Below are 12,086 nucleotides of genomic sequence, written 5' to 3' on the forward strand. Positions count from 1 at the left end.
CCAACACGAAATCCATACTAATATCAACCCATGGCTGTGAAGGAATTGGCAAAGGCATATAGAGACCCGCATTGGTAGCCGTGCCCTTGGAAACCTGACAAACACGGCACCTCTTCACATAACGATCCACCTCTTTTCTCATAGTTGGCCAATAATAAGAAGCTTGAACCAATTTTAAAGTACGATCACGACCAACATGCCCTTCACCATGTAACTCCTTAATAATCTTTAAGCGAAGACTAGAATCGGGAATACATAGCTGATTCCCCTTGAACAGAAAACCATCATGCAAAAGAAAGTCTGACTTTTGCCCAGTTTCCACATCCTGCAAAATAACTGAGAAATAAGGGTCAATGGCTAACTGCTCACGAATGACCTCCAAACCCGGCACATCAACCCTCATAGATACAAGCAGATTACTTCTCCTGCTTAAGGCATCAGCAACCCTATTTGAAACACCAGTCTTGTGTTTGACCACAAACGTAAACTTCTCAAGAAAGGCCAACCATCGCCCATGCTTGTGAGATACCTTATCTTGAGTACGAATATGCCTTAGGGAATCATGATCAGTGAATAAAACAAACTCCTTTTGAAATAAGTAATGACGCCAATGCTTTACAGCTTGGACCACTGCATAAAACTCTAGGTCATAAGTACTGTACCTCAACTTAGGCCCAGTTAACTTCTCACTAAAATAAGCAACAAGTCGACCACGCAGTTTGCAGCAAGATGGAGCTCGTTCTCGCCTTCGAATCGCCTGGTCGCACGTCCCAAACGGACCCCCGTAGCCCAAGTTAGGGCCATTTTAGTGAAGGCCCTTTTCTTACGCGGTCTTGGGCCTCCAAGTACAAAATAGTCCGTTCCTCCACACTTGGGCCCACATCATTCCCTCTTAACCGGGCTCCGGCGTGAGAATAAGTACTGCTCTGAGGAAGAAAACAGTGTGTGTTGTGAGTGAAAGTGTGGAGAAGAGAATAGAATAACCTGAATGATGAAGGGTCCTATTTATAGCCGGAGGGTGAAGGAGGGAGGAGCAACCTTGCCAGCTGTTATCGGGCGCCAGTTGTCCGACCAAGGGGAATATCCTCTTGGTCTCCTCTGGTGTGTTTAGGATAGTGGTCCACGTGGCGCGCCGATATTCGTCCATGCTGGAGAAATCGTACTACTATTGTCGGTCTGGTCCCAGATTTGTTGCAGGTCTACATGGTGCTCGCTAACTGGTGACACGTGTTGCTACTTTCTGTCGGAAAGAGCATCTTTGGTGCCACCTTGACGTCTTCCAGAAGCTTCTAGAAGCTTCCTTCTCGAAGCTTCTGGATTTACTTGCTGATGTAGGCGCCATGTTGGACTGAAAAAGTGGTGTGGTCCCTGCCATGTGGATGTGGAGTTGGGACCATACCTCTTCAGTCAACGTAGCTAAATTTTAGCTTTAATCCTTTTATTTAATATAATAAACATGATTACTATACTACCCTAAAAACTTAATTGACATATATAATTAGCACTAAAGACATATGAGTAATCTGTATCATCCACTCATTAATAATTTATATGACCCAGATCTGTTCTCACAGTTCTCGATTAACATGATCATAACTCTTGCAAGTTATATTGTTTATATACATACCAAATTTGATATTGATATCCTTGTCGGCCATGTACTTTATTCAATATACTAGTCTAAGAACCCGCGAGTTTCGCGGGTGGCTTAACATCAGCTAAACATATAAAACATTCTAAACGTAGCATAAAAACACATTAGATGTTTTATCTGTAGGTTTCCCGTCGTTGTCAAGTATTAGTAGTTTGACCTAATCTCTTGTTTTCACAATTGATAAAACAACATACAATTGACCATGAGAGAAGAGGTGTTGTTTCAACTACAAACCAACTCTAGAAAGTGATTGTCCTTGACTTTTGTTGATTGTCATTGCAAAGCATACGACCAGTGGAAATTGCCTAATTTGAAAAGCAAAAGGAATCTTTTTATCAGAAGGGATCAAATTAATTCTAGGTATATATGCGCGACTACCAATATTTGCACCAGATATTATCTCCGCTTCTATTACACGGTTATACAGCTTTCTTACTTGTAGCCTTGTACCGTTGCACAAACCATTCCGCTGGTCAATGTTTCGTAATAGCATTACTGGAACACCAACTTCAAGCGTTAACCTATGATTTGGTAAGCCTAATATTTTAAGACCGTTGAGCACATCCGGACAGTACATCTCGCTCATCTCTTTTACATATTAATTTTTGTCAACTAAACACTTCATGATCTTTTCATGCCTTTTGGTCATATATAACACGCTAATACTTTTTCAAATGAAAAGATAAAAATATTTGCAGACTAACTCGACCCAACTTGTTTTGACTCATGCTAATAGTTACATGTTTATGTTTTGACCTATTATCCGGCCTATTGATATTACCACTATATATAAGTTGTTCAGAACAACACATATTCAATAATTTGAATTTTTTGATTTGATGATACTGGTACAAAGGTTCTATATATAGAGAGTTTGATATTATAGTTAAGTACCATATATATATACTAAATTGTTGAAATCTATATGAAGTAGATTGTGTAAAACAAATGACAATTAGCAATAAAAATACCATAAAAACATGATACATAAACCCAATGGATCTTGAGAGACTATGGAACCGGAAACATTGGTTAACTCGGTTGAACCACTCGGTACAACCGGTTCAACTGATTGAACCATTTTTTAGCCCAATCCAGTATGCTTAAAAAACCGGCTTTTAAAACATTGGTTTCAAAAATCACTGTCATCAAATAGATAATTGGTTCACATAAAATTTTTGTAAGCGAAGAATCAAAATATTGAATTTATGGCAACCTTCCACAAATTTACTCATTAAAAACATTGCCTTGAAATAATTCAAGGTACTTTCAAGTTAGGATATTGCTTTTACTTGGCAAAAACGTAGCATGAAGTAATTTTTTGAAAACCTTTTTTTCATAATGAGAAATTAAGTGACAAAGATGAAACCAAAGCTCAAGAAATATTTAATTACCATAGAAACATGTAAATCAAAATATTCAAAAGGTTGAGTTAACCACACATGAATGGACCCTTCTAAATATGCATTGTTCATAGCTAATCTCACACCAAGGTATTCATGTAGCTTATTCAACTTAACTGAAGGTGAAAAATGTATTCTAAAAATATATTTGGACTAAACATATCTACTTCTGATTACAGTTTAAGAGTTAAGTAATCATTATTACAACTTCAAACAACAGAGGTACATCCATAAATTATCTCCTATAACTAATTTATTACACGTCATGCTTACCATCCCATTGATGGAGACAAATATGTGGAGAGAAATTCATCACAAATGCCACCTTGAACCAAAACATGGCCTTTTGGCACAACCTGAATGACAAATTAAAATGTTTCGACATTAAAGATTGAATCTTAAAAATGAGCCTTTATGTTCAAATCGAGCTATAATCTCTGAAATTTGGCAAAATTAGTTTTAGTTGATAAGAAACTGTTTGAAATGTAGAAAAGACACAAAATTGAGCTTTATTCTTATTTGTTGTTATAATAAAGTGACCAGCTACGAAAAGAAAGAGTATCTAAGATGCATATAAATAATGGTTTCAAGCTATCCACCTCTTCACACACCATCTGGCTTGATATCCATGAAAATATGACTCCATCTGCACAAGAAATATAAGAGATCCATCATGCTTCAAAGATATATCAAAAGAAGACTGTCCTGCTTAGCGATTTTCAATCATAAAAACTATAAAAGAATGTGATACCTGTGTTGCATGTGCCTCTTGGTCTTGAAGCACGTATGCTTTTAAGAAATTAAGAGCTTTCAAAAATAGTTTCAGTAGTTAAATCCTGATGCACCGGTTAACTTGGTCAGATGATAAAAGATTTAAAAAGGTGAAAACCTGCAGCTTGGAGAGCAAATGCACCAGCAATCCATATGCTTGATGAGTTTCCAGAATGATCACACCCAAAATAAGATAGCTGGCAAGACTCCTTTGACCGAAACAGCTGTAGTAGCAGCAGCAACAAATCGTCCTATTACAACTGAAAGAACAACAATATGTAAATTATTCATGCTATCAAGATTTTGACAACTATTGGCATGGACTCAAGGGTTCAGATTATGGAATCGAGACCATCGAAACGCACCTTCCAACAAATGAAGTAAAAAATACAGATTTTCAAGAGTGTTTGGGTCCAAAAACAAAACTCAGAAAAACTGTTGTATGTATGAAGCTCAAATCATTGTTGGAAGGTTCCGTGAAAACCATTGGAACCGAAACTTGAAACCGTTTAAAAACCTGACCCGTGTATGTATTATAAGGTTCGGTTCAGGTTCTTGAAATACACCGCATTCGGTTCTCAGTTCCGGGTTAGTTTGATCCAGTTCTAGCGGATTCGCCCCGTTTGCTCACCCCTAAAAGCAGCCACCTACAATAAATTCACAAGCAAAGTGAAGATAACGAAGCATATATCACAAGTTGTAAAGCAAGACCAACAACAGTCAACATACTACCCAACCCACGTGGCCTATTTAGACATTTACTAAAAAACGATGTGTTTACATCAATACTAATAACTTACTCGTGTCAAGCCAAACCTATTTCACAAGTTAATTGTCGAAATGACCTTTATCTTTTGCAATATCTATCCCCAAGACACCAACAACCCTATGTAAATCGCATTATAGATTTTACCTACCCATTAACTGTAAGCAAATTATGAGACTTTTATCCCCATTTCACAAAAAATACAACTTTTTTTATTACAAAAACATCGTGTTTTCACTTTTCAGTTCATCTATCGATTCTTTAGATAACACACTCAAATTACGATAATAGAATTTTAAAGTTTTAAGAATTAGAGACCATCATAACCCGTATCTTACATGGTTATTTACAGTTTATTAAACAATTCTGATTATTTAGCAACACAGTCAGTTAGAGAACCATCAACAAAACACCACATTAAACATATGCATACTTTCACTCGCAAAATTTGCAATAACTTCCACAACATGAATTCGCACATCAGAGTAATGATAAAATCTTTTGCAGTCCAACTGTCACAGAACAAAACTATCACAAAATTAGTTTCAGTGTATCATTTTCCACACCAAACTCGTACCTTTGTATGCCGGATATGGTATCTTTGGTGGTTTCCATATTCCATCCTGATGTTCATCCCAGATATCAGGCTTCCCAAATCCATGTAAACGGGAGAATGTAGAAATCCGTTAGGAACTCCAGACAAATTTTTAGACGCATGGTAAGAATCGTGTGAATAATTAACGGCAAAGGATAACACGGATTAACAACAAAGTCAATCCACAGATACTACTATAAGATTCACAAAAGCCCCAAAAGTTATGAAATTCAGACACAAAGCATATATAAAACATTTACAAAAACTAACTTTGTTAGACCCGTTTGAAATAACATACAACATTTATCGATCTATTCATAAGTAAACATTTCAAATCGCCACTCGAGATTAACAAACAGTTTCAGGAGAATTGTCATTCCAAGGAAATCAGACTCGACATAATCCCTAAATTATAACATATATTTACTCACTAAAAAAGAAAAATAATGATTTCTTTTAGAAAGTGAGGTAGACCACATATAATGATAAAGAAATTTGATGGGTTTCAAAATCGCTATTGAAGGTTATTTCTTCTCACAATTCAGAAAATAATGATTATACATGTTTCCCTCATTCATTGTATTTGATAGCAAACAGTTCTTTCATCTTCTTATCGATAACCAGGCTTGCTACTACAAAATCCCCGACACCAAATTCTTTCAATGGCTTGTATTGCTCTTCCATTGCATATAGAAAAGCTTGATCTCAACATCAATAGCCAAAAATAACATAAACCTAACCCAACAAAAACAATCAGTATAAACATTGATCAGGTTGATTTAATTTCAAAAAGAATAAAGAAAACCCCCATGAAATAACTACTCTGTTTTCATTTGAAATCTAAACAATCTATACATGAAATCCTGAAACCAAAAAATTAAAAGATCAGACCAAAACACTGCAGAAAATCGGGATGAAAGCACAACTTTGAAGAAGATTACCGGAGGTAGATATTGAAGGATCCTTTTTCAATCGTCAATTTCATAGCCGAAGAGAGTGGTATGCCGCCATCGTTCTTCTTCTAACAATCATCAAGACTTGTCGCCGATTAACAGATAAAATACACAAAGAACTCAAACTTAGGGTTTTCTAACAACAACAAAAAAATCACATACAGAGGTAGAATGAAACTTCGATGCTTGAATTTCAAAGTCTGATGATGAAGATAAAACAGAGCAGGCTTCTTCAGTCGTCGTTTCATCCGATTAAAAGCAAGAATTTGTATATAGGCCGTAGAATTGGAAACGGTTTCATAATTTCCTAAAAAAATTCCAATAATTGATTAAGTTTTCAACCTTCCATATATAATCTAAAGAGACATTGATGAAAGAAGAAGGAGAATGGCGCCTAAAAAAACAATTCTCTGGCAAAGAGCATTGCCACATCAAAGTCAAAAAGTCAAACATTATTTTGCTTTAGTATAAGAGATTGATGTTTATTCATGTCTTTTCAACATGATAGTGTCTTAATATTTGTCAGAATTTAGTTTGTTAAGTGTGGTCATTCCGACACAACTTTTCTTTATGAACAATGAACTTAAAAGGAAATGTCAATCGCGTATGATCTATATCAAGTAAAGACAAAAAGCTTTTGGTTGGGTGGAGGCCTACATATACATATGCATATAATGTTTTTTGTCATATACACAATCCCACTCCTTTTTATCTTTAGATATGTAAATAATCGAATGTTGGTTGGACACCTATGTAATCATTTTTGGTATATATTCACATGTAAATTTGAAACTAATCGAACATGTCACATATACTTCACTAATTAAGATATTACAAATGAGTGATTTCCTATGTTAAACATGACTCATAATGTTAAGAAAGCTATACAAAGATTATTTAATCAAAAGGTAAATTAATATAAAGCTATACCTTTTTCGGTCCCTTTAACCATGGTCATAAGAATTATGTTGGCAAAACCTAAATCATCATACATTCTGAATGCTTTATGCACGTGCTATGGTGCAACAGTGAAGAAAGGATTACGTTTGACTAGCATTAAACAATTATAAAGATGACTTTAAAACATATTGTGATTTCTGTTAAACATCTTGCACCAAAAAAAATAAAAAAAGAAAAAAAAAACCGAACATTTTTTTTTCTATTTAAAAGCGGGCATGAAATTAATTACAACTTTTTATACGAGTTTGGATACTTGTAAGATATACGTTATACCACATAATTACATGAAGCCTATATCATGCTCGTTTACTCGTCTCTAAATTATTAAGGTCATTAGAAACTTGAAATTATTGGAAAAGGTTAAATTGTTAAAAGTATATAGAAGTATTTGATACTTGAATTTGATTTTTATTATTATGTGTTTAAATCGGGTGTTCAATGAAGGAAATCACAGTGGGATCATAAAAGGAAATCACAGTGGGAAATCACTTGATGTTAATCAAGTGGGAAATCACTTGATGTTAATCAAGTGGGATCATAAAAGGGATCATCAATACCCCGCAAACCTGACTTGTAATGAGCATGGCCGGCCTGTTAGGATTTCCACTTTAGGCACGGGCCTAGTGCCATCAAAAAATAAGGGTCTCCGTTTTTTAGTAAGGTATTATATATAGTATGTGTGTTAAGGTCTAAATTAACAAATTAATTCCAAAATAAAACCAGTTTTCTATTAGAAAAAAACGCTCAATTTCAAATACCCACTTTTTAATTAAAAACTTCAGTTGATATGCATAACTGCATACTTCGACGTATTGGTTATTCATTATAAAATCTCTCATATAGAGCTGCCATTATTGTTCTCAATTCTCATCTGTCTGCTGCTAGCAAATCGCTACACCGTTACGACTTACGATGATTTTAGTTTATATTCTTAAATGTATGTTCTTTCTTTTTGTGAAATTATATAAATTTAAAGGCCCCTACTTTGTATATCGTCTAGGGCCTTCATAAACATTGAAACGGACTTGGTAATAGATAATCAGGTATCCATTTATTTTTTTATATGAGGTGCATTTTCTAAATTGAGTATGGTTATATTATTCTATTACAAAATTATTCTTTTCGTATATTCTTGTAAACAATTTTAAAAGCAGTTTCTCAAATAAGAAACCTTGTACCTGCTTGAAATAATCTAAATAATATTTTCTCAAAACCAATAACAGCATGTGTAATGGGGCAGTAGATCACGTCAAAATGGGCTACGGCGCCCCATAGGGCCGCCCAACACCGATACAGGGGACGCTACGAGGGAGAAAGATGGAAGTCCCGTGATGAGCATCGCGGCGCTAGGAAGAAGGAATTTCAATTTTTTGACCGGATAATTACGTATGCAACAAATAACAGGATAGTTTCGATGGTATCAAGTATGCATTAGATGGAGATAAGCATGAACGCAGAGAAACGGATCAATAAGATCGAATTTTAAGGTGTTCGGTAATCGCCGGAAACCCGCCGAAAAAGATGGGAGGTATTGAAAGAGATAACCCAAAAGTGGGCACTGATTGTTTTATAAAGATTAAAAGTATGAATTTGCAATATTTGGTCCCAACATTTTTTTTAGTAGGCAAATTGGATTTAAATAATCGCAACTCACTGTTATTGGCCAATAATAATCTCAACTCATTTAATCACCAATAATAATCCGAACTATTCACTTTTGTTTGTAAAATAATTCCAGTTAAAAAAAACACTAACTAGGTTAAAAAATTGCTGACGCGGCAGGTGACGTGGCATGCCACATCAGCAAATTTGCTGACGTGGCAATTGATGTGGCATTTTTTGATGACGTGGCAGCTGATGTGGCTGTCTGCGTGGCATTTTTGATGACGTGGCATGCCACATCAGCAATTTTTTTTAACCTAGTTAGTGTTTTTTTAACTGGGAGTATTTTACAAACAAAAGTGAATAGTTCGGATTATTATTGGTGATTAAATGAGTTGGGATTATTATTGGCCAATAACAGTGAGTTGGGATTATTTAAATCCAATTTGCCTATTTAGTATTACAAAGCAGATTTTTGAATCTTCAAAATCCTTTTTATTTTCACATTTTTAATAAAAGTGTTTTTATATAATTTAGAGATTAAATGAAAAAAATAGAAAAGTGTTTTTTTTTAAATAATTAATAAAAATGAAAATTAAGTATTAGGTAACGAGGGTATGGGCTTTATGACTACATGCTCTAGTAATATAACGCTATATAAAAACCCGTCTATAACGGGGCATGGCACTTGTCGCATAACGCCCTCAAAGGGGCTCTATGACTACACATTGCCTAAAAGGGTGATTTCATTTTGCTATAAATAGGTTCCATATATCCACCCAAACATCCCACAAACAAAAAGACAAAAGTCATCAAATCACCAAAGCCTCCATCTATTGTTTAAGTGAACCATGGCTAAGGGAAGAGGCAGTGAAATGGTGTCAATGGCTGTGCTATGTCTACACGTGGCGGCACTTCAATGCGAGATAGCTCAGGCAGCTACTTATGCCGCCGGCGGTAATGGTGGCTGGACGTTTAACGTCTCCGGCTGGGAAAATGGCAAGAAGTTTAAGGCCGGCGACATCCTTGGTATCATCTCAACATCCTATCACTAGTTTACGTGCTTAGTTCTTTTTATAGGTAGCAATTTCAACCGATTTAGTTAACTTATTCTAAGTTCATTTAAAGTTTTAACAATAACAATAACAATAATAAATGGTTACTTAAAATGATTTTTGATGGGGACAGTGTTCAACTACCAAAAAGGAGCACATAATGTGGTGGTTGTGAACAAGGCAGGGTATGTTGGGTGTAGCACTACCCCAAGAAATGCAAAGATTTACACAAGTGGTAAAGATAAAATAAGGCTTGTAAAAGGTCTTAACAGCTTCATTTGTAGTCTACCTGGTCACTGTGGTGCTGGCATGAAGATTCAAATCTCTGCTTGATAAGCAACAAAATAATGAGGAAAAGAATTTGAAATCTCTAAACTTATATGTATCAAGTGCTTCTTATGGTGGTTGTTATATGGTATAAATAAAAGAGTATTTGACTTAAATTTAAGGCAGTCTAATGTGTTTGTTTTTTGTTGTATGTTTGGTTATGTATGTATTATTAGTTTTTGGAAATGGTTTGAAAACCGAAACGGTTGTTAAATCGGCAGCTCGATTGTTTATTGGTTCTGAAGATGCAAAAATTCTCCGCCAGGGTAATTAGGTCGTTGCATCAGCTAGAGGAGATAGACGACGCACACTTCATCTTCTCCAATTTGCTCCAAGTGGGTGCTGCAGACAACATGAACTCGTTAACAGGGGTCAGGGACCGGGGTCTCTAAACCACCTTCCAACGCTCAAGTCAGTATCGTATTCCTCATAATCGGAGCACATATGTAAAATGAGTGTAAATTAGAGTGAGAGTAAATGAGCTAACACCAATTTATATATATTTCAAGTTTATGGTTGAAAAAAAACTTCCAATGCCAACACCAATTTACAGTGCTTAATTCCCAACATTAAAAGATGCAAATACATATATTCTACATTGAATACAACATTTATACTCGCTTTAAAAAAATTAGATCCATGAGTTTATGAGTTTAAAACTGATATGCAAGTTAAGTTTGTGTATCTCATTTCAATACAGACATAAATTATTATCTTATATATAGTATAAATTTTTCGAAACCGATATATGAGTTATTATTTTTTTTGCTATAAATTGGTTACACATCCACATAAACTTGCCACAAACGAAAAGACAAAAGTCATCATATTAGAAATCATCAACCCCCCCCCCTCTCGTGTGAGTGAACCATGGCTGAGGGAAGAGGCAGTGTAGTGGTGTCAATGGTGGTGCTTTGTCTACTAGTGGTGGCATTTCAATGCGAGGTAGCTCAAGCAGCTACTTATGTTGTCGGCGATGACAATGGCTGGACGTTTAGTGTTGCTGGCTGGGAAAACGGCAAGAATTTCAACGCAGGCGATGTCCTTGGTATCCTCTCAACATGAGGTCACCACTTTTGTCACTTCAGTCCAAGAATGAAACGTTTTGCATCTGGGTCCTGATGTTTCATTTTTGTTGTCATTTTCATCCAATTGGCAAAGTGGGTTAGAATTTTCCGTTAACTACTCCCCTTTTTTTGGTTTCCTCATTTAAATGAAGGGTATAATCGTCATTTTATGTCATAATATATTTAATTAAATGAGAAAAACGACAAAAAATGTTGAAGTTAACAGAAAATTCTAACTCAGATTGCCAATTGGATTAATATGGCAACAAAAATGAAACGTCAGGTGCCCAGATGCAAAACGTTTCATTTTTGAACTGAAGTGGTAAAAGTGGCCTAAACTAAAAGACCATTTTGGCATTTTACACTAAAATATAATAGTTAAGTAATTACAAAGAAATGCTTATTTTAGTTCAATTGTTATTATATGATTGGAACAGTGTTTAACTACCCACAAGGAGCACATAATGTGGTGGTCGTGAACAAGGAAAGCTATGATGGGTGCAACACAACCCCAAGCGAAGCAAAGGTGTACACAAGTGGAAATGACCAAATTACCCTTGTGAAGGGTTATAACAACTTCATTTGTAGTTACTTTGGTCACTGTGATAGTGGCATGAAGATTCAAATCTTTGTATCTTAAACAACAAAATGGCATTAAGAAGTAAAGAAGAAATTCTGATCTTTGCACTTATCATTGTATAAATTAAGATTCACTCATAATAGTATATGATATGGAATAATGTGTTTCTTTCCTGTTGTGTGTCTTGTTATAAACGTATTCTTAGTTTATGGTAATTTTTTGAAGATTGGGCTGGTTGTTCTGGTTTCGTTGTTTATGGGTTCAAAATTTCAATTCTCACTAGTTTTCAAATTCGCTCATCAATAGCACAAGTTGACCTAGTGGTTAGTCACTTGGTTTCTCTCGTTGAGGTC

The 12,086-nt window shown here is 35.3% G+C and overlaps 2 protein-coding genes and 1 long non-coding RNA gene across 7 annotated transcripts; 2 read left to right on the forward strand and 1 right to left on the reverse strand.

Moving 5' to 3' along the window:
* Positions 1 to 3,189: 3,189 nt before the first annotated feature.
* On the reverse strand, positions 3,190 to 6,693 carry LOC110892141. 5 transcript variants are annotated; one of them, XR_004871318.1, is made up of 8 exons: positions 6,305 to 6,692; positions 6,131 to 6,210; positions 5,172 to 5,924; positions 5,028 to 5,106; positions 4,351 to 4,475; positions 3,809 to 4,088; positions 3,657 to 3,703; positions 3,190 to 3,413 (listed from the first exon to the last, which is right to left on the reverse strand). It is a non-coding gene; the product is annotated as an uncharacterized LOC110892141 (long non-coding RNA). The 5 variants fall into 5 exon arrangements; XR_004871321.1 differs by lacking the exon at positions 5,028 to 5,106 and having other exon boundaries at positions 3,809 to 3,864; positions 3,947 to 4,088; positions 6,305 to 6,689; XR_004871320.1 differs by lacking the exon at positions 5,028 to 5,106 and having other exon boundaries at positions 4,194 to 4,475; positions 6,305 to 6,693.
* A 2,794-nt stretch (positions 6,694 to 9,487) lies between these two features.
* LOC110892140 (basic blue protein) lies at positions 9,488 to 10,223 on the forward strand. The gene is made up of 2 exons (XM_022139449.2): positions 9,488 to 9,733; positions 9,893 to 10,223. Exons 1-2 carry the CDS (start codon positions 9,556 to 9,558, stop codon positions 10,090 to 10,092), a joined length of 378 nt encoding a protein of 125 aa, XP_021995141.1. The 5' UTR covers positions 9,488 to 9,555; the 3' UTR covers positions 10,093 to 10,223.
* Positions 10,224 to 10,956: 733 nt separating this feature from the next.
* On the forward strand, positions 10,957 to 11,793 carry LOC110888448 (basic blue protein). Its single transcript, XM_022135974.1, has 2 exons — positions 10,957 to 11,134; positions 11,591 to 11,793. The coding sequence occupies exons 1-2, from the start codon at positions 10,957 to 10,959 to the stop codon at positions 11,791 to 11,793; spliced, it is 381 nt and encodes a 126-aa protein (XP_021991666.1).
* The last annotated feature ends 293 nt before the right edge of the window (positions 11,794 to 12,086 follow it).

The sequence above is a fragment of the Helianthus annuus genome, chromosome 11 (genome assembly GCF_002127325.2).
Source record: "Helianthus annuus cultivar XRQ/B chromosome 11, HanXRQr2.0-SUNRISE, whole genome shotgun sequence".
Taxonomy (NCBI): Eukaryota; Viridiplantae; Streptophyta; class Magnoliopsida; order Asterales; family Asteraceae; genus Helianthus; species Helianthus annuus.

What these genes read in the sequence shown, in the direction of transcription:
- LOC110888448 (XM_022135974.1), top strand. Translation starts at nt 10,957, where the DNA reads ATGGCTGAGGGAAGAGGCAGTGTAGTGGTGTCAATGGTGGTGCTTTGT. An exon ending in CAACGCAGGCGATGTCCTTG is followed by an intron (nt 11,135 to 11,590) that starts GTATCCTCTCAA and finishes TGATTGGAACAG; the next exon opens with TGTTTAACTACCCACAAGGA.
- LOC110892140 (XM_022139449.2), top strand. Translation starts at nt 9,556, where the DNA reads ATGGCTAAGGGAAGAGGCAGTGAAATGGTGTCAATGGCTGTGCTATGT. An exon ending in TAAGGCCGGCGACATCCTTG is followed by an intron (nt 9,734 to 9,892) that starts GTATCATCTCAA and finishes TGATGGGGACAG; the next exon opens with TGTTCAACTACCAAAAAGGA.